At 47.6% G+C, this 20,892-nt stretch overlaps 2 protein-coding genes across 2 annotated transcripts; one reads left to right on the forward strand and one right to left on the reverse strand.

Moving 5' to 3' along the window:
- Positions 1–1,979: 1,979 nt before the first annotated feature.
- LOC311513365 (olfactory receptor 52K1-like) lies at positions 1,980–2,936 on the reverse strand (the record flags this gene model as incomplete). Its single annotated transcript, XM_084615133.1, has 1 exon — positions 1,980–2,936. The coding sequence occupies one exon, from the start codon at positions 2,934–2,936 to the stop codon at positions 1,980–1,982; it is 957 nt and encodes a 318-aa protein (XP_084471259.1).
- Positions 2,937–14,777: 11,841 nt separating this feature from the next.
- On the forward strand, positions 14,778–15,746 carry LOC311514354 (olfactory receptor 52E4-like; the record flags this gene model as incomplete). Its single annotated transcript, XM_084616909.1, has 1 exon — positions 14,778–15,746. The coding sequence occupies one exon, from the start codon at positions 14,778–14,780 to the stop codon at positions 15,744–15,746; it is 969 nt and encodes a 322-aa protein (XP_084473035.1).
- Between the last annotated feature and the right edge of the window lie 5,146 nt (positions 15,747–20,892).

Consider the following 20,892-nt stretch of genomic DNA (forward strand, 5'->3'; position numbering starts at 1 on the left):
CTCCTCCGGACCTGGGTGGGGGCCATCGCCAGACACCACCCCACCAGCATGGGGGCTGGGGCCGGCGCCTGGCACAGGACTCCTCATCGCTGTCCACTTCCCAGTTGTACATGGCAGTGCTGGGTGCCTTGCAACTGGGAGGGGGCCTGCCCAGCTTGCGGGCTGTGACTCGAGCTGTTTGTGGGGGGTGGCTAAACCTTTAAATTGTTCCCCCCATTAGTAGCCTATGCAGTTTGGGCGCCAGCACCCCCCATATTCCTTGAAACTTGACCCATGCCCCCCTGGCGCTGTGGGGAAAGGGCCTCAGGCAGGGGTGAGGAGCCACGGCGGAGCTATGTCATGGAGGCTGAGGGACCATTTCTCTTTATGCTACCCCAGAGACTGCCATTTTCCAGGGAAAATGGGCCACAGGATCTCTGCAGTGATGTCTATGGGAGGTTATTCAAACTATCTGGAATTGTTGATAAATTGTATTGTTTGACCACGCTTTGATTCATTATTTTCATATGAAATATACTCAAGATTCCAAATAACCAGTGTCAGTCAGGTTTATTAATATGGAGCAAGAAAAAGATTTGATACGATACCAGTCTCCAAAAAGCCATCCAGTATGCTCCCCCCAGGTACAAATTTCAGCTGCTATTATTTATATGATTTTACAAGTTACACATGTTGACAAGTTTCCTATCTGCTTGTGCCAATCCTTAGTTAAGTAAATGCAAGGTATTTGGGGATACTAAGGATAAGTGAATGAACAGGATCATGGTATAGGCCGTTTCAGCAATATCACTGTTAAGACCATAAGAACGGCCATAGTGGGTCAGACCAAAGGTCCATCTAGCCCAGTGTCCTGTCTGCCGACAGTGGCCAAAGCCAGGTGCCTCAGAGGGAATGAACAGAACAGGGAATCATCAAGTGATTGCCGCCCATTCCCAGCTTCTGGCAAACAGAGGCTAGGGACACCATCCCTGCCCATCCTGGCTAATAGCCACTGATGGACCTGTCCTCTATGAACTTATCTAGTTCTTTTTTGAACTTATCTAGTTCTTTTGTTACAATATTTGTGGTTAATGTTACTGGTAGTTAATGCATGCTACTCATATATATATGGTGCAGATAATACATATTATGAACGTGATGTATATCTATATGCTATCCAGCATATATTAGTCAACAGGAACAAGGGTGATAAAGTATAGCAAGACTTTTTCATGAGTATTTTATACACACACACACAGAGACAATACTCTGTTTCATTTATTTATTATCAGTATCAGAAAGTGAACTTTAATATTTTGTGCCTGAGATCGCTCTGGTTAGGATTTGGGGAGGTTCGAAGTGCACTTTGAGGCAGAGCCACCCTTCCTCGTCCCCCCTTTCTCATCCTGGTGCATTGTGCTGCGGTGCGGTAGGGTTAAACCACTGGGGAAAGAGTATCAAATGTTCAGACACCACAACTAAGGCCAGATTTCCAACAAAAAAAAAAAAGGTTGGCACCCAGCAGCATCCCTGGTGGCATGTTTGGGACAGAAGAGCCCAGCACTCAGCACTTCTTCTGGGGCCCAAATGGCCCCGGATGTGTTTCTCCGTCTCAGAGCTGACTGAACTTCAGCGGCAGATACAGCATTTGTTCCTGCAGCATGGACGTCCTTGGCTGTGGCTCGGTGTGTCACTAATAAAGGCAAGATTCCAGCAAAGCAAGAGAAGGTGCAAGGAGCCTTCACACTCCTCTTCACACTCCACAAACGGGGCAGAGTGAGGACAAGGTGAAGGCCAAGATCACCTTCCGGCCAGCAGCGCTAAGCTCGTGTAGGGGACAGTATATGGCTCCCTAGGAGTCAGAGGTGGAGTTCCCATCCCAGAGTCCCATACACAGAGCCCCCACAACCATGCAGTCTAAGTTACTCAGAAAACCTCTCCTGCATCCTCTGCTTCCTGATTGCTCAGCAGCCCCCTAACTCCCCCCCTCCCTGCTCAGCCTAGAAGCTTTTCCCTCGGAACAGGAGAAGCACCCAGTCACAAATCTGTTTGGTTTTCACACCATACACGATGGGGTTCATCATGGGAGGAAAGAGGAGGTAGAAATTAGCCAGCAGGATGTGTACGTGTGGGGCGAAATGGTGCCTGAACCTGTGTATTGTTGAGGAGAGGACCACAGGGATGTAGAATACTAAGATGGCACAAAGGTGGGAGCCACAGGTGCCGAAAGCCTTGAGCTGCTCTTCCTTGGATGCCAGGCTTAAGACAGCCCTTAGGATGTTGACATACGATAGGGAGATGAACAACAGATCCAGCCCCACAATAAAGAGAACTACCATGATCTCATAGACATTATTGACCCTGGTGTCAGCACAGGCCAGCTTCACCATGGCCATGTGCTCACAGTAGCAATGAGAGATGACATGGGACCCACAGTAGGGCAGCCTCCTGATGAGGAAGGGGAGGGGGACCACTAGCAGAACAGCCCGGGCCAAAGCTGCCAGCCCGATCTTTGCTATCACTGAATTGGTCAGGATGGTGGCATACCTCAGGGGGTTGCAGATGGCCATGTACCTGTCGAAGGCCATGGCCAGCAGCAAAGTAGACTCCAGGGTGGAGAACGAGTGAAGGAAAAACATCTGCACCAGGCAGGCATTAAAGCTGATCTCCCTGGAATTAAACCAGAAGATGCTCAGTATTTTCGGCATGGTGGTTGTGGATAAAACCAGGTCGATGACGGCCAGCATGGCGAGGAAATAGAACATGGGCTGATGGAGGGAGGGCTCTGTCTTGATAACATACAAGAGAGTGAAGTTTCCTAGAAGGGCCACGATTGAGCAGAAGGGGATGGAGATCCAGTGGTGCAGAGCTTCCAGTCCTGGGATGCCTGTCAGGAAGAACACTGATGGATCAGAGCCTGTGCCGTTAGGAGCTGACAGGTTGCCCTGCAGGAGCATCCTCTGTAAGTTTCACAACAACGTCTGTCCTGTTAATAAAACATATCAGATGGGATGAACAGATACTGTACACGTATGAGATGCCACACTCCACTCTGGCTCATGGGGTGCAACTCCTTTGGGAATGGATGACAAGGTCTGGAGCTGATAGAAACATTGCTTGGGTGGTAAATATCGAGGAGCTCAGATTAACGAAAACCTGGATCCAGGGGTGTAAGGACAAAGTGATAAGATATCAGCTACTGCAGGGCTCTTGAACCTGGCAGGCAAAGGCAAAACAAGTGCTAGTGGCTGGAAGTTGAAGCCTTCAGAGTGCAAACTGTGAATAAGATGCAACTGTGCTACTGGAACTAAGATGGAATTAACCAGTTCAAGAGAACCGTCACAGGCTTAGTAACTTCCCCGGGGCTCAGGGTCTTTCAATAAAGATTGGATGTTCTCAGAGAGATGTTCCAGCTCAACCACATGTTACTGAGTTGCATGCAGGAATCATTGGGTGGATTCTTTGGCCTGTGACATGCAGGAGGTCAGGCTTGATGGCCATAATGGACCCTTCTTGCCTTAGAAATCTGCCACTCTATTATGTCAGCATCCACTTCTGTCACATCTGGAGTTGGCGCTACACATCAGATCTGTGACACCAACCCTTTTCTTCAGAAGACTTTCCAGTTTTCTCTTCATGCCTTTGCATTACCTTTTCTGTTCTCATGGGCATTTCTTTCAGTGCCATCACCATGGTACCTGAGTACCTGGAGGAGACACAGTGAACTTGGTACTCCATTTACATCTGCAGCTTTCACATTTCAAATTATTTATTTTGCTATTTTGGGAGCATTAGGCACTTGTGCAAGATCAACCCAGATTAGCCCCAACCCACAAAATGTATCAAGCAAATCAGCCGAAACCAGATAGTCTAGAAATTAGCAAAACCCTTCCCTCCCTCAGACAGCGACCCACCCCATGTACCCCAGGTAAGAAGTTGGGACAGTAGATATGGGCTTTGCAGCATGGTTAGGGTATCTCTGACAAAGGTTGAGTAGGGACTGAATTCCAGGGGAAGCACTCTGACCCCAGCCCTCTGTCTCTTACGCTGGGGAGTAGGCGGGGGAAGGGGAAAATTCATTGCCTTCGTTCCCAAGCCCTCTCCTCTCCCCAGCTCTATCAGCTGACAACACCTCCAGCCTCGCACTCACTCAGGGATACAACCTGGCAGACGTCTTTGACCCTCCGACCTGCGTGTGCAGGGCCTATCCAAGTCCTCTCACCTCACGCTCCATCATGTTCCTAAGATCCAACCCTTCTATCTATACAACAAAAATTCTCCTCCATCTCCAACCCCGGGTCATCTCCAGCCTTGGTTCTGGCAACTTCCTCCACTCTGGTCCACATGCCCCTTCTCGCACACCCAAAGTACAAAATCCCTCCACAGGCTCCTTGTTCTCATCCTCGGGGCCCTTCACAGCTCCATCTCCTTACTAATTCACTCAGTTCCCTTCTCGTGTTGTCCCCTCTCCCCTCCACTCTTTCCAGGGACAGACTGCACACCTGTCTGCTTCTCCCACGCTGCCTCCAGGTATAGAACAGCCTCCCTGAACTGGACTGGTCTGCATTCCTGATTCACTCCCATCCTCAGGACCAATCAGCCAAGGAACAAGGGATCATCGACTAGAGCTGATGTGCATGTATTTAACATCACAGATGCATATAATGGTAGGAAAAAATGGTCCATATTTTGGTTTGTATTCCTTTGTCTCCCCCTCCGTATGTTACAGAGGGCTTAATGTTGATAAAGAAAAGTCTCTGTGTGCACACATGCATGTGTGAGTGTGTGTGTGTGTGTGTGTACAGCGCCTTGCACATTCTGAGTGATATCGGAAGGTCAATAATTCTCAATATTTAGAGAATGTACAAAATCACCCCAAACTTCCCAATCATTTGGTGGAGGAATTTTAACACATGGCTCCTGGCTCCATCCCGTCATTAGCTTGTAGGCCTTTCCACCTTTGTTTGCACCCACAATGATCTGCCAGCAGGAATGTGGGCATGGAGGCCTTTACACACCTGATTTGTGGGGGCAGTTATTTCCAGGTGCAAACTGTGCCTTGAGAAAGGAAGGCCAGGTTTCTTCAAAAAAGCAAACCTCAAATGTAATCCTCATAGTCTCTTGCACATAAACTGCACTCCATAACCCCTTTCAGAATCCAGGCACCTTAACAGAAAGGAACTAAGACCAACGCTGAACTCAAGACAGGTGATCTGCTTGTGAAATGTCTAAAGAGCCACTCGGCACCACATTCTCAATCTTGGGTGTTGAAAGTATTTGCCTTCATCCACGCTTGGGCACCTAGCTTGATTTTTAGGAGGTGCTGAACACCCATCAGCTCCCATTGAAAACCAGATCACTCATTGAGGGGAAAACCAGGTAAGTCATTAAGGTGAAAACCCAGATCATTCATTCTAAATATAGACTATAGATGCAATAGGCACCCAAGCTGGATCAGGTCGGGCACAATACCAATGGGCTGATGAAATAGGAAATTAAAATATACAGCAACAGAATTTGGATCAGGTTTTGAACTTGCCCAGAATGTGGGTGTGTTTGGATCTGAGGTTCTGCTTCAGACCCGTCTATGGCTACAGAACAGTCCAATTCCTTTGCCCTCACAAATTGGATTCTGTGGGCAAACTCACCAGAATCCTGCAGCGCTCCCCTCCTTTCCCAGGGCGTCAGTCTCCCTCATGGGCTGTGTGAGGTCTACATGCTCACCCGCAGCTGCCTGCCTTTGGTGGATTTATAGCCAGGGTGAGAGAACTCACTTCCTCCCCGCAGGGGGGTCTTGCAGTTCAGCTGGGAATCTCTGCTTCCACTTTGTCCTCCCCACCCACCTCTGGCAGACAGAGTTCACTCTTTCTTTTCAGACTTGGGAGAATAGAAACTGTTCCTGCGTCGTGGGTATGAGAGAGAGAAAAGTCATTTTCGGTCCCTCCTAGACCAAAATCCCTCAGCCATTGCAGAACTGATCACTACAGCACATTCCCCAGTGTTCTGCCCAGTCTCGTTTTAAATAACCCAAGCAATGAACCCTCCACTACTTCCCTTAGGAGGCTTTATCTACCCTGGCCAGACCATTAGTGCCCGGAGTACCTCCTCTGGCTACACAAGAGGGTCACCCTGGCCAGACAAGTCAGCTTCCGCTCCTTTCTGGCTGAATATTTCACAGTCCCCGGTCACTATGAATACAAGCTAGCTACTGAACGCCACTCACAGGGAGAGGCCTCAGGAGTTTGAAAAGGCAATACAGCCTCATACATATTTACTCCACAGCTGGCCTCCTTATGTTTTTATGTTTAGTTTGCATTGGGATAGTGCTCAGAGGCCTCAGCCTGGAAACCGAGTCCCATCGTGCCAGGTGCTGTACACATGTGTAAGGAAAAGGTGCCCTACAGAGTTTCCAATCTGTGTCGGTGTTACAGTTCCCGGGAGCGGTGAACTTCCCGAGGAGAAGAAATCTCACCTCATTTCAGCCCCACACGCCCCTGAGGCATTCAGTGACCCTGTGAACAATGCAGACCAATGGGGAGACATTTGGTGCAACGAGTAGATACTCTTGACTATAAATAAGTCTACACTGAAAACAAACAAAAACATGGCAGCGTCGCAGAACCCAGGTCAATTGAGTCCGGCTCACGGGCTTCGAGGCCGCAGCACTCAGAAGAGCAGTGAAGATGTTCCTGCTCAGACTGAAGTCCAGGCTCTGGGCCTTCCCCCTTCACCGGCTTTCAGAGCCCCGGTTCCAGCCCGATCAGAAATGGCTACACTGCTATCTTTAGCCCTGTACCGTGAGCCCAGGTATGTTCCCCCAGACTCTGAGACTTGCTCCCCGGGGGAGGGGGGTGTGCGGTGTAGACATACCCTGAGAAGAGGCACTTTCATGGCTGTGCTGGCACTTCCTGACTGCATCCACCTGCCAATCTGGCCAGGCAGCCATTCTTCTGAGACTTCAGCTCTTCCCTTTCTAGCTGGACCCCAGAAGGGATGAGGTGCAGTGAAAAGAAAACGTAACTCAGTGGGGTGGAGTTCCCTCGGCTTTTCCAAACCTTCCAAAAGACTTGGTTGATTTTAAACTTGGGACCAAGATTTGGGGGATTTCTTATCCCTAGTGGAAATTCCAGTAGACTCCATGGGAATCCTTGAACTGGTCTTTCCCTCCTCTCTATGGATGTCTTCTGGTCTGTGTCAATTTTTACTGGACTCTCTTGGTTTCCACCGGAGGATCTATAGCTGAAGGATCCAGTAGATCTCTTACAAATCTTAGTCTGCCACTTATAACCAGGTGAAAATTTGCAACAGGAATTTCCACTAGAGATTCCGGCACTCCTGGACTGGGTATATGTCACCAGCACTGAAATGCAGCCACATATCGGTTTGACTGTGACAGTCATTAGGTACCAGCTACACAGTATGCCTGGTTAGCACAGAAAGTGTAGGAGATTGTCACCTCCACTACCACATCCCCTACCAGGGGAAATTGAGGCTGCTGGAATGCAACAATCCAAGTTGGAATTCACTGAAGGTACCAGGCTTCTCCCAGCCCCGGTCTTGCCGAACGTGAGCTGTTCTAGATACTGCACAGCTGATGCTCCCAAAACTCGCTAGGTATGATAATAGAGTAGGGCAGGGCTATTCTTCTCATTTTACAGCTTGGGAACGGAAAGACCGAGAGACTTGCCCAAGGTTACCTGTATCCTAGTCAAGAATAGAACGCAGGCCTCCGAAATTACTGCCCTAACCACTGGGTCGTTCTCTCTCTTCTGCTACTGTGCTTCTCCTCATCTGGGAATGTCACCAAGGTGCCAGCCGAGATAGCGGGGTCTGTGTTCCAAAGCGTAGAGTAAAAGGCGGATAATTCAACCCTAGAACTCTACCTTGCATCCACCATCCACCATTCCACAGAGGAGACAGCAATGGAGTTGCAGAATTGTCTGCTTTTCCCTGGTCTAGAGGTGGGCCCGACTAGAAATGCCCTTTTCCTGCTGCTAGAACATAGTGGTTTACATGCCTTGCCGGGCAGGAACCTAGAAATCCCCAGACCAGATCCATCTAGTCCAGTATGTTGCCCTCATCACTGGCCAGTACCCGATTCTGTAGAGGAAGGTTCATGATACTTTGCAGAGGACAGTTTTGGAATGACTTGCCCACAGGTCTTTCCTTCTCCCGCGCAGTTAATGGCAGACATGCAAGAACCCAACAGAAGTTCCCACGTCTCTTTGTTTTTCTGTAGGACCTGTGAGGCCTTTGTGTCCTGCATGCTGGGGCAGCCTCACAGCCATAGGGAAAGGGCAGTGCTTCACAGCACGCAGGTCCCTTCCCCGTTCCTGCATGACACTTCATCTGAATATCTGACCCATGTTTGATTCCTAATATGAAAAGGACCCAACAGCTGCAGCCAAACCACCTCTGTCCAGGATCTCCTCATATTGCACAGAACAAGAAGTTCTGAGCATTTGGGAACCTGTCTCTGAATGGATCTCCTGATCTGGGGCACCGGGGGGGGAGGGGGAGCATTTTATACATCCACCCTAATTCTGCCCCCATGTTGGCCTGGATTGGATGGATGTAGTAGCTCCAGATGTTGATCAAGCTAATTGCAAGCATATTGTGTGCATTCAGCCGCCATGAATTAATGAAATAGAACACCACATCGTTAAGGGTTAATTTGAACAATCAGGGCTTCTGGAGGCAAGGTCAAAACTAGCTGCAGACTAGCAGTTTCTGCTAATGAGAATGGGAGGAGGGGCGAAAAGCGTCAACAAATTGAGACGGAAAGAAAATAAGTGGATAGAGACCATGAGTTTGCACACCTTTGATACAAAAGCTTATTCTGACTAATATTGCTAGGAATGTTTGTTGATAAGCAGTTGATTGAAGTTAGGAGAGGTGATGACCCACCCCCTATGAGTTGTGTGTTTTGTAAAAGTTAGTTAAAAAAGACTAGATAATAGTGTGTACTTTGGAGCAGTTCTCGGAAGCTATCCTGAGAGATTTTTTCTTGACACTACCATGCTCCCTGGTGGGGAAGCAACCGGCCATTGCTGGTCTACTGTCAACTACTCGATGCCATCTCGAATTCTAGGTAATGATATGGGATATTCTAACCCTATTGCTAGTGTCTGTGTGAGCTTTAATAAATTGTAGTTTTAAATAAAAGCACGCTTACTTGTATCGATCTTTCATCAGCCGGAAGCGCTATGTTCCCACTGATTTATTCCTGACACTGCCTGGAGTGAAGCAGTGAAGTAACCACTGCTTTGGGTTCTGAAAACCCTGGGTAACACCCTCTTAACCAAAAAGGGTACTGATCATATTCATTGTTCGAAGGTTTATTCCTTCACCCTCTCACTTCCGTGGTCCTTCTTGCATGAACAGAGAGCAACAATACCCGAAGTCCAAAGGTGCAAACAATTCAAAGTTTTTGGGGGTGAACTTCCAGCAAGCTTAAATCCAAGTTTCTTTTTCCTTATTTTTGAATTCCAACTTACTTCCTGTTTGTCCCTAATTTATATAGTAATATTCTCAGCTACACCTTAACCAATCATTTTACTGAAATTTATCTAACCAATCCTAACATATTGTAACATAATTCTCTAACCACTTATATCCCACCACCTTAATTAGTTTACACCCTGCAAAATTAATTATACAGCAGACAGAAACAGTCACAGAACCAGACAGAGACCATGCAAATAAGAGCAAAGTGGGAAATCTAATGACAAAACAATACAGAAGTGAGGATTTCACAACGACATCTATAAAGACATAAGGGTTTCCCAGCTGTGTCTATTAGTGAGTTCTTACCAAACAGAAAACTATCAAACTAAATTTCCTTTTACATCTTCTAGGCTCTTCCCTTTCTGGAGGTGATAGATTGGATCACCTTTCCAATTGCCTTATTTCAATGTGACTGGTTTGGAATGTGAGGACGTGACCTTTCGCTTCCCAGCTCATGACTGCTCCCACTGCTTAACCAAAGGCCTTAGCTAAGGAACGGGGCCTCAGACTGTCACAGTGAGAGAAGCCCCTTACACAAGCAGACAGTGATTTTGATTCTTTCTTTTATACCTCTATAACTAGCTAAATGATAAACATATACCCACATTCTTAAAGTATAGGCATTTACAGACAGGCCTGAATATCTATGTCCTAACACTCACACCTAAACAGAGCCCTGAACAAGCAGGGACAAGTCTTCAAACGTCATAGACACTTTTGCACATGCACCCGCTAGTTGTGCAGATCCCCTCATGCAGACAGGCCTTTGGGGGTATTTGCACACTTAAACTAGGCACACACACACACGCACACACACTTGCACTTCCCCTCTTGAAGATCAATCGCATACTATTGAATGGCGATGTAGCTATTAAGCCAAGGGCCTGTATAATAGGAATGGGTTAATTTACTGCTACTCTTTGTGGCTTTTCCCTGTGCCTGATCGCAGAGTTTCCTCTGTAATGAAAAAAGGCTCTGAATTCCCAGCGGGGGGAGGAAAGAGGATTTCTTTAAAAGGTATAAATACCCCCACATGGGTTGTCCTGGCAGACTGGAGAATCACACAGAATGTGTCTGACTGTAGCATTCACTGTAGGTGAAGAAGATACAGACAGATCCAGGTGAGTTGGGGTAGTATGGATTTAATCAGGGGCCCTGTTAATGAATAATTTTTAAATGGACTGGAAAACTTTGGGACAAATCCTTTTGTCAGTCACGCTGTTGTAAATGTAAAATAATCCCACTGATTAAAGCAGAGCTACTCAGGATTTACAGCAGTGTAACTGAGCAGAATCTGGTTCTTTATGAATGAACTCTTTAAGAACATGGAAAAAAGGCCTTGTGAGAAGGGGAAGTCCTCAGAATTCAAGAAATGCCAGCAATAACACAAGCTGAATTCTGTCCCCTTTGTATGAATTTCTTAGTCTTTCATGATTTGTTTGCAAATCATTCCTCAATTAACACAACATCAAACATTCTTTTCTACAGCCTTAGACACACACACGTGTGGCAACACCTTGTTGTCCCCTTTTCGCCCCTGTGGACTTGCACTACTTTTGTCATCACAACAGTCCAGTCTACATCTCTTTGGTGACTTCGACTTATTTGTATAAATTCACTTCTCTGCAAGGTCTGTTTTTAAATACATTTCAGCAGAGCATTCATGGTCTCCCTGATTTCTTTCCAGCCAGCAGCACAGCCTTCCTGCTGTAATACTGATCGGCAGTAAGGTAATTATCGGCCTCACACTGGTGTAAAATATAGGAAGATCCCCACAACATGAAGGGCTCTGGCGGGTGTTGTGTGACAATTCTGGCATTTCCCAAACCAGAAATACCATCCATCAGCCCAGCATTTCTCATCGCCCTGCTGGATTCCAGGGCAGTGCATGGAGCATAGCAACAGGAGGTAGAAATTTTAACCGGCACTCTCGCTAGCTTTCAGGTTTCTTGCTCGTGAGTAACAGCCCGATACTGCATCTTGGAAGCCAGTGGGAGTTTTTCCACTGCCTTCAGTGGAAGCAGGATCAGAGTCACGGCCTCTTTGTCTCACTTTCCCCATCTCTGGAAGCAGATTAGCACTACTCACACCTGTCGCCAGAGGAACTATGTACATCCAGGCAGAATGCCCAAGCTGTGCGGCTCAATGGGCCGGGTACATGCTGCTTCACATGCCGGGGGCTTCGTGGGAAACGCAGGCTACTCGTGGGCGCAGAGCCCTGACAAAGTGGGGCCAAGCTCTCTTCAAACTCCGGCTCTCGGGTGCAGTACTGCTGATAGCAGCAGGGACAGGCAGCCAGAACGCTGCTGCTAAAGGGGCCAGGGACCTCCCGAGAGAACACACTTGCTGTGCTGGGGCATGTATCTGCCATGGCTAAGACCATGTGTCTGCCTGCACTGAGCACATCCAGGGAGGAGACACGTTCCAGCCCATCACTAAGGGACCACATCAGCAGCACAGAGGGGGCAGATAAGAACTAGAGAGGGAAGGGTTAAAAATTCAAAGTTAATGCCCCTCAGCTCCTGTTCTGGTTTTTCCCAATACAGGGAAGCTTTCCTCAGGCAAATGACTGGTAATCAAATGCTGCAGCCCCATCTGCACAGGGCTTTACTGCAATTCATTCATTACCACGTGGGCTCCCATTTCTGGGGACTTTTTAAAATCTCCAACCTGTTTTGCATTTAAAAAAAAATTGCAATTATTTTGCACACAAAGTTAATGAGAGGCAGTTAGCTATAAAAGGGTCCAAAGAGTTGGCTGTGGGGGGCTATTGGAACCCACAATCAAACCTGTCTCAAGTGTGTGCAGAGGGACAAGGTCGGGGAGGGAATATCTTTTATTGGACCAACTTCTGTTGGTGAGAGAGAGACCAGGTTCTGGGCCACACAGAGCTCTGTGTCTCTCTCTCACCGACAGAAGTTGGTCCAGTAAAGATATTCCTGCACTCACCTGGCCTCTCTAATAGCCTGGGACCAATACAGCTATGAGAACTCTGTATAAACTGCCTACATTTATCAACAGACCTCATTTCTAAGCTGTGTCCATGCGGCACTGACTGGTCACACGCTGCTACTGGCTCTTCTCTTTGGTTCCGGCTATCAGTAGCCAATAATATATAAATATTTTCATATTACTTTTCCATGTAAGCAACAGCTGGCATCTAGACACAGGGCTATTATGTGCTTGCCAGGGACAGGGGAAGTGGTCCCTGCAATCCTGGATGGGAGTGGAGGAGCGCACCCAACACCGGCTCTGTCTCAGACTCCATGTAAATGTTTGGGAACCTATAGCAAAGCGCTGGGCCTTGGGCAGATGTGCGTTCATGCCCCCAGGGCAGGCCGGAAAGGCCCTGGCCCTTTCCAGCTGGGAGCCATAGTTGCAGGGCACATGACAAGGGCAAACATGTGACCGACAAGACAGCAGAAATAAGACTCCCTGTAGAGGCAGGGAAGGAATTTTCTGCACAGGCCAAGGGGACAGTCTGCATGGGTAGTGAGCCCAAACAGACCAAAGGGACGGGCTATTTCTGAACTTCCTGCTTTCCAAGGGCAAAAACTGCTTCTCCCGATTCTGAGGGTCTAATATAGCGGGTGCGGGGAAGGGGCTGTGAGTGGAGTCCCATGCAGGTGGGGGATGAGCATTCAGAAGGAGAGAGTAAAGTAGTGGAGACAAGGAGAAACTGGTTCTAGTACAGCACCCCGGCTACACAGCATCACGTGTGGAACATGCATCTGAAGGTGCTTTATTATACACGGCCAGATGTGGTACAATGCCAGAAACCAGTGGGGCTGTCAGCACTGCGCAGGGGGTAACTTAATGCCAGTAACAGAGAAGCAGAGAAATTAAGTGGTTTTGCAGACAGAGGCTTACAGGGTGATGGACGGGCATGGTCTTCCCAGCCAGCTTGCTCTTCCCGTTCCGTTGTAGGCAGGGGGAGCTGTGCTTGCTTACACCAGCTGTGGATCTGGCTCAAAGAACTCAAAGCTCACCAAGTTTATTACCCTACGGTCCATTCTTTCTACAATCAACTCTCAGAGAGAAAAACACCTGGACAACATTTTCACAGTAGTGACGTTGAAATAGATTGCCTTAAACTGCAAACCACACAAAGTGAACCTTGGTAACCATCTTTCAAATGTTTCTTGGCCTTTAAGACTGAAATTCTCAGAGCATTTTAGGGATAGAGGATTTATCCTTGGGCCTATAACACAGAGTGCTTAGAAAAATACATCTATATGATGCTTAAGCACTGGAAGACTTTGCTTTACTCATTGTTTAATGAGTTTAAGTCCCTAGACTGGCAATTCAGAGACATGTTTTATTTCCCATTCTGTAGCTGACCAAGTCCCCACTCTGTGCCTCAGTTTCCCCACCTGTACAGTTAAGGATAACAATACTTCCCCTCCTTTGTGAAAGATTTTGAGATCTATGCCTAAAAAGCACTGTACAAGAGCAGTTATTAAAGTATTGTGATCATTGCAACTTCATGAGGCAGAAAGATAAATATTGACAAATTTTATAAGTGCCTGTATACAAATGCTAGAAGTCGGAATAAAAGGTGGGTGAACTTGACTGCCTGGTATTAAATGAGGATATTGCTATAATAGGCATTGTAGAAATTTGGTGGAATGACGATAATCAATGGCACACGGTAATATTAGGGTACAAAATATATTGGAATGACAGACTAGGTTGTTCTGATGGAGTGTGAAAGAAAGCAGAGAGTCAAATATAGTAGAAATCTTAAATGAATGAAACTGTACCGCAGAATCTCTATGGATGGATGGAGATGCTCTTTACCCCCTTCTGAGGCACAGGGGTGAATCAAGACCTTTGTGACCCCATCTCAAGATTCTACTGAACCTTCCATTTCTCTGGTGTTTAAACCCTTCTGGGCTGTTGACTAAAGTCATTCAGACTTTGAGCTAGTTGTCCTTTCAGGTCCCCCAAACTGGAACTGGGGGTACAGCTGGAGTCCAGCTCTGAGGGGAAACCGCCGTGAGAAGAGCATAGAGAAAAGCTCCGTGTGCACAGCTTGAGCAAATCCCAGGAAAGCTGTAGAAACGATGGCCATTTTGAACTGGATCCTGCGGAGAATGAAGCTGGGGAGGCGCAGGAGCTGGTGGAGGCGGGGTGATGGGGCTGCAATTCTCCATATGGGAGAAGGCAGAGAGGGGCTGTCTGCATGCGCTGGGGTCCAAAGAAGACAAAGTGTCTTCATTGCCGACACTAACCCGCTGTGTGGTTTCAATTCCAGCCTCCGAAATGGTCCTGGAAACTGGCCGTGCCCCATGTCACACTACAATCACTCCAACCCCTCCACCTTCCTCCTAATGGGCGTTCCGGGGCTGGAGGCCACCCACTTCTGGATCGCCTTCCCATTCTGTGCCATGTACGTTGTGGCCCTGCTGGGGAACTTCATCCTCCTCTTTGTGATCAAGACGGAGCCGAGCCTGCACTTGCCCATGTACTACTTCCTCTGCATGCTGGCAGGCATCGACCTGGTGCTCACCACCTCCACCGTGCCCAAGATCCTGAGCATCTTCTGGTTCCACTCCCATGAAATCGGCTTTGAGTGCTGCGTGGTCCAGATGTTCTTCATCCACAGTTTCTCTGCCATGGAGTCGGGGGTGCTGCTGGCCATGGCCTTTGACCGCTACGTCGCCATCTGCAAGCCATTGCGCTACACCGCCATCCTCACCAACGCCATCATTGCCAAGATCGGGTTGGCCGTCTTTGTGCGGGGCATCAGCCTGATGACCCCCTTGACGTGCATGGTCAGCCGCCTGCCCTACTGTGGTCCCAGGGTCATCTCCCACTCCTACTGCGAGCACATGGCCGTGGTGAAGCTGGCCTGTGGGGACACCATGCTCAACTATGTCTACGGGATAACGACCGCGACCTTTGTGGTGGCCTCAGACTCCATCTTCATCACCATCTCCTACATCCTGATCCTCCGGGCCGTCCTGAGCCTGTCCTCCAGGGACGCGCGCCTGAAGTCCTTTAGCACCTGTGGCTCCCACGTGTGTGTCATCCTGCTCTTCTACACCCCGGGGCTGTTCTCCTTCTACACACAGCGCTGGGGCCAGAACATCCCCACGCACATCCACATCCTGCTGGCACACCTCTACATTGTGGTGCCGCCCATGCTGAACCCCATCATATACGGCATGAAGACCAAGCAGATCAGGGGCCGGCTGCTGAGCCATTCTATCCAAAGAGACTCAAGGCTTGGCTTTGAGGATGCTAAACAGCAATGAGCGAGATGCAGAAGGTTCAGACAGGCACCCAGAGCTTTGAATTCTGATCTAACAGGAACTCTGGAGACTTTTGGGCTGGAAATCCCACAAGAAGATGCTCTCTTGAAAGTTCTGGTGCTTCCTTCCTTCCAGCTACGTTGACAATCCTGCCCAAGACCCAGAAGAACAGAATCACCATGAACACAAGTAATTATTTTTAGCAGAAGTTAATTATTAGCAGAAGTTAATTATTTAGTGGAAGTTAATTATTTTTAGCAGCTGGGGAATGAAAGTTTAGATGATTGCTTATTTTACTCATACCACTGGCTCATCTTTAACACTGAATATCACCAATGCTCCTTTTCCCAACAGCACCTGGTAAAAGACTGTTCCCACCTCAGAGGCCAAGTTCTGCACATGAATCTATCCCTATATTCCTCCACCCATCCCTCCTTCCAACCATCTAACATCAATCTGCATATTTACCTACCTGTTAGCCTTGAACAGCTGCCCACGTGTGGCTTCTGCTGACTCCAGCTAGAACCTCTGTGTGTGTCCTAGTGCAGAATTTTCCCCTGACTGTATATTGTATCTTTCCACCATATCTTGCGACGTTACTTGAGCAGTTACAGAAAAAGTTAACTTGGCTATTTTGTGAGAGGAAGGCTAAAAAACAACACTGAAATGCTTCCCTACATTGGTCAGGGATGTTTTGTAGTGTATCTCTGTGCTGCAAGTTACTCAAAAGCTATTTTTAAAATGCTTAACAATGTCCTGACAGTCTCCTTCTTCCACTTGTAATGTCACCCTGTCTCCAACTTTTTGATCACCTGTTCTTTGTGTCTTCCTCACCTTTATGTCTGTTTCAGGACAGTGTTAAAGACAATTTTAAGAGAGAAATTGTATAGTGCACAATATATGCAAAAATATACACAATCACAAGAGCAACGAAAAATGAAATGATTAAAACGTGATGTTTGGAAATTGTGGACATACTGATTGCATACAAGGCCCATTGCTTTTGTTATCATTGTTCATTAATATGGTATTTGCACAGGGTGTCTCAGCAGAGCTCTCAATGATATGGAAAGGGGTGAAACCAGAGCTGTAATTAGAAGGTACGAGAAAGCCTTTCTCTTTCTGCCACCCCTCAGCGCTGCACACCAGCATCTGAGCACACTCCCACTCAGTGGATTTAAGAGTTGAGGTGAATAAAACTCCATTAATCCTCCATGGGTAGGTTCTCTGTTCCCTGGCCCTCATCGCTATCGTATGAGATGTAGGACTCCATTTTAACTATGATGAATATCATCCGCTATTTCCACAGGATTTAGGCCTGACAAATGGAAATAGCGCCAGACCAGCTGTGCTCATGCATTTGTCACATGGAAACCAGCGCTACGAAAACAAGACTTTTTGGAAGTGGAAATGTTCTGCTTGTAACACACATGAGAGTAACCCGAGGCACTCAGAGCCTGTTTTCCCTGATCTCATTATTGTCCCCACTGGTTTGCTACTACCCATCCAAACTTATGTTTATTTTTTGATGGATGGTAACATGATGGGACGCTCCTGTCAATCCAGGTTGCGACAACTGATGTGCCTTGAGAATGGAGGCTCAGGAGAGCTGCCTACCATTGGGGAGGGAGGGTATTTCTGTCCCGGTGGAATCTTTGTAAAATGCTCTAAAATATAGTTTATTCTAAATATTTTCATGGATAGAACATTCTTGACTCTCTGTGGAGGGAGAAGAGCATCTGGGACTGCTCTCTAATCAGCTCCAGTTATAGAGAAAGCAGCAGGAGGAAAGGGGATACCAATTCAATATCTTCATAAATGATCTGGAGGATGGTGTGGATTGCACTCTCAGCAAATTTGCGGATGATACTAAACTGGGAGGAGTGGTAGATACGCTGGAGGGGAGGGATAGGATACAGAAGGACCTAGACCAATTGGAAGATTGGGCCAAAAGGAATCTGATGAGGTTCAATAAGGATAAGTGCAGGGTCCTGCACTTAGGACGGAAGAACCCAATGCACAGCTACAGACTAGGGACCGAATGGCTAGGCAGCAGTTCTGCGGAAAAGGACCTAGGGGTGACAGTGGACGAGAAGCTGGATATGAGTCAGCAGTGTGCCCTTGTTGCCAAGAAGGCCAATGGCATTTTGGGATATATAAGTAGGGGCATAGCGAGCAGATCGAGGGACGTGATCGTTCCCCTCTATTCGACATTGGTGAGGCCTCATCTGGAGTACTGTGTCCAGTTCTGGGCCCCACACTTCAAGAAGGATGTGGATAAATTGGAGAGAGTCCAGCGAAGGGCAACAAAAATGATTAGGGGACTGGAACACATGACTTATGAGGAGAGGCTGAGGGAGCTGGGATTGTTTAGCCTGCAGAAGAGAAGAATGAGGGGGGATTTGATAGCTGCTTTCAACTACCTGAAAGGGGGTTCCAAAGAGGATGGCTCTAGACTGTTCTCAATGGTAGCAGATGACAGAACGAGGAGTAATGGTCTCAAGTTGCAGTGGGGGAGGTTTAGATTGGATATTAGGAAAAACTTTTTCACTAAGAGGGTGGTGAAACACTGGAATGCGTTACCTAGGGAGGTGGTAGAATCTCCTTCCTTAGAGGTTTTTAAGGTCAGGCTTGACAAAGCCCTGGCTGGGATTATTTAACTGGGAATTGGTCCTGCTTTGAGCAGGGGGTTGGACTAGATGACCTTCTGGGGTCCCTTCCAACCCTGATATTCTATGATTCTATGATTCTTGCATGTATCTCATGCTTAGTGAAGGAGGAAGTTTCCATCACCGGACCCGTCAGGAAGTGCTGTGGTTACTGGATAGAGCCTGGCCCTGGGAACTAAGTGCTGGTGGGAGAACCCCAGGTTCATTAAGTGGATCCCCAGTGCCAACCTACATTCCTGAGAATACCCTGCTTGACTCCTACTAGACCCAGGGCCCTTGGTTCCCTCCCACAAGCCCTGAGGCGGCAGGAGTTTGTGCCATGCAGAAATGCTGCACTCAGCGAAAACCAACAATTGAGTCTGGGCAGAGACAAGCCCTCAGGTAGGGACCGTTCAAGGGCCCCTGTGGGGAGTCACTGTCCTCCCCTCAGCTCCAGCACAATGTACGGAGTCCCCAGAGCCTCAATATATAGCCTAATACCCACTAATGCGACTGAGAGTATGTCTACACTGGAACATAAACCCAGGCTTGAGCCCAGGCTCAGGGCTAATCCCCCTTACATTTACCCTTTAATTGCGCTAACTCAGGGCTTGGACCCAGAGTTCCAGGACCCTGCAGGGCTGGAGGGTCCGAGGTCAAGTCAAGCTGAGACCCAGGGTCTGAGCCCTCTTCCTTTGCAGTGTAGCCGCAGCCCTGCTTAACTCATGTCCCAGGAGTCAATTGGAAGTATCCCACAATTCCATGGGACAACTTCCTTAGTCTTCTTTATCCCAACAATTTGCATGCCACTCTATGGAAAACAGAAGACCCCCTCCTCCACCGCCTGGACAAACAGCAGCATTAACCCAGTCTCTTCTGATCACCAGTCTGCAAAGACACTATCAGAGAGCCCCTACGCATTTTGAAACTTTTTAATTTTAAGAATAACTGATATGTACAAACAACAAGAAATGGAACCGTGCACCAACATTGGGTGGACCAGCATTAAATAGTCTTACAGCAGGTGACAGCTGTGGAATGTTAACCCTCGTCCTTTAGTTCAAATAGTGGCTTTTCTCGCCTTTGCCCTCGGGAACTGCAGCACAGAGAGAGAGCCAATGACTGGCCAGTGGGATTTTCAAGTGATAAAATAGCAAGCCATATCAGTCTCTCATCAGCCACCATTAATCAAAGATATATTTTAATGAGCCTGCGCTTCAGAAAGCTGTGCTCACCACTCACGACTGGAGACGTCCCTTGGGTAGGTCAAATTGGGGCCACCGCTCCAGGGCCCGCGCTTTGGGGGACCCCACGGGCCGGTGCATTCGTCGGGGCAGTCGATCCTGGAAGACAAATCCGTCACTTCCACCCTGGGCCCCAAACCCGCTAGGGATGGCCCTGCTCACTACTGTGACTTGCAGCATGAGCAGAATCCTTAAAGCTATCCACATATTAGGAAAATTGTCCTTCAGCTCTGCATCATGAATGAATTGGAGAACTTGGAGTAGAGAATGCTTCCCATGCAACAAAATGTGACGGATGTTGTCCAATTCGACATAGAAGTCTTTATCACTGACATCCAAACATTTCCCCATGTGTCAGCGTCCATTGAAGTTCCGTACAATTGTTCAAGAGTGTTTTCCTGTCCACCGGCAGCTTACTAAGGTCATACAAAACCCTCCAGGTCTTTTTGTGGTGCTTCATTTATCCAAACCTTTCTTCAATGGACACTCCAGCTGTGTCAATGAGTGAGCAAAAAAGCTTCCTCTTGAATTTTTCTTCTGAGCTTCCCATCACCTCATCTCTGCTCTCATAACCAAACTGTCTCTTCTTCTGATGAATACGAGTTTCTTTGAAGATAGGCTCAACTCCTAAGTTTTCCACATTTCTCTGGCAGCAGTGATGGCATCTTCAAATCCATTGTCTCTTAGGCCACAACGAGATCAAGGCAGCTTCACATCAAAGTAGTAGCAGTTGCAATGTCCATTGACTGAGTTTCTAATGCCTTGCCAAACCGCAATTGAGACAAGAAATTTGAAGTCAGTAATCTGATTTGCCAGGCTTTGCGTCTCGTGTCATATTCTGGCCTCAGGTTTACTCGACTGCACCAGTTCCATCTGAGCATTGTAAACCTCAGTCACTTGGTAACTCACTAGCCTTACACTCACTCTTCAAGTCTTAAAACACAAGTACACTTTCACAATTACACAATAAAACAAGGTTCACAATATTGCAGCTGGTCTCTCACTTCATTTCATTCTTATATCTCACTGACTGGCTGGCGACGCCCCATCCCTTATCTACATACGGGGGCCTGGCTGACAACATTCTAGGAGGTTCAAAGGAAATGTCGTTCTCAGAAAGTCTGGAAGGTTCCCTGAGATTCTACAAAGGTCCAGAACATTCTAGGAGGCTAGTGAAAAATGAACCCACATACAGAATGCCTGAAACATTTTACTTCAAACATTCTGTTTTCCCTTTCGTGGCTAACAACAAAAACA

This window comes from Lepidochelys olivacea, assembly GCF_965140295.1.
Source record: "Lepidochelys olivacea isolate rLepOli2 genome assembly, chromosome: 1".
NCBI classification, from domain to species: domain Eukaryota; kingdom Metazoa; phylum Chordata; order Testudines; family Cheloniidae; genus Lepidochelys; species Lepidochelys olivacea.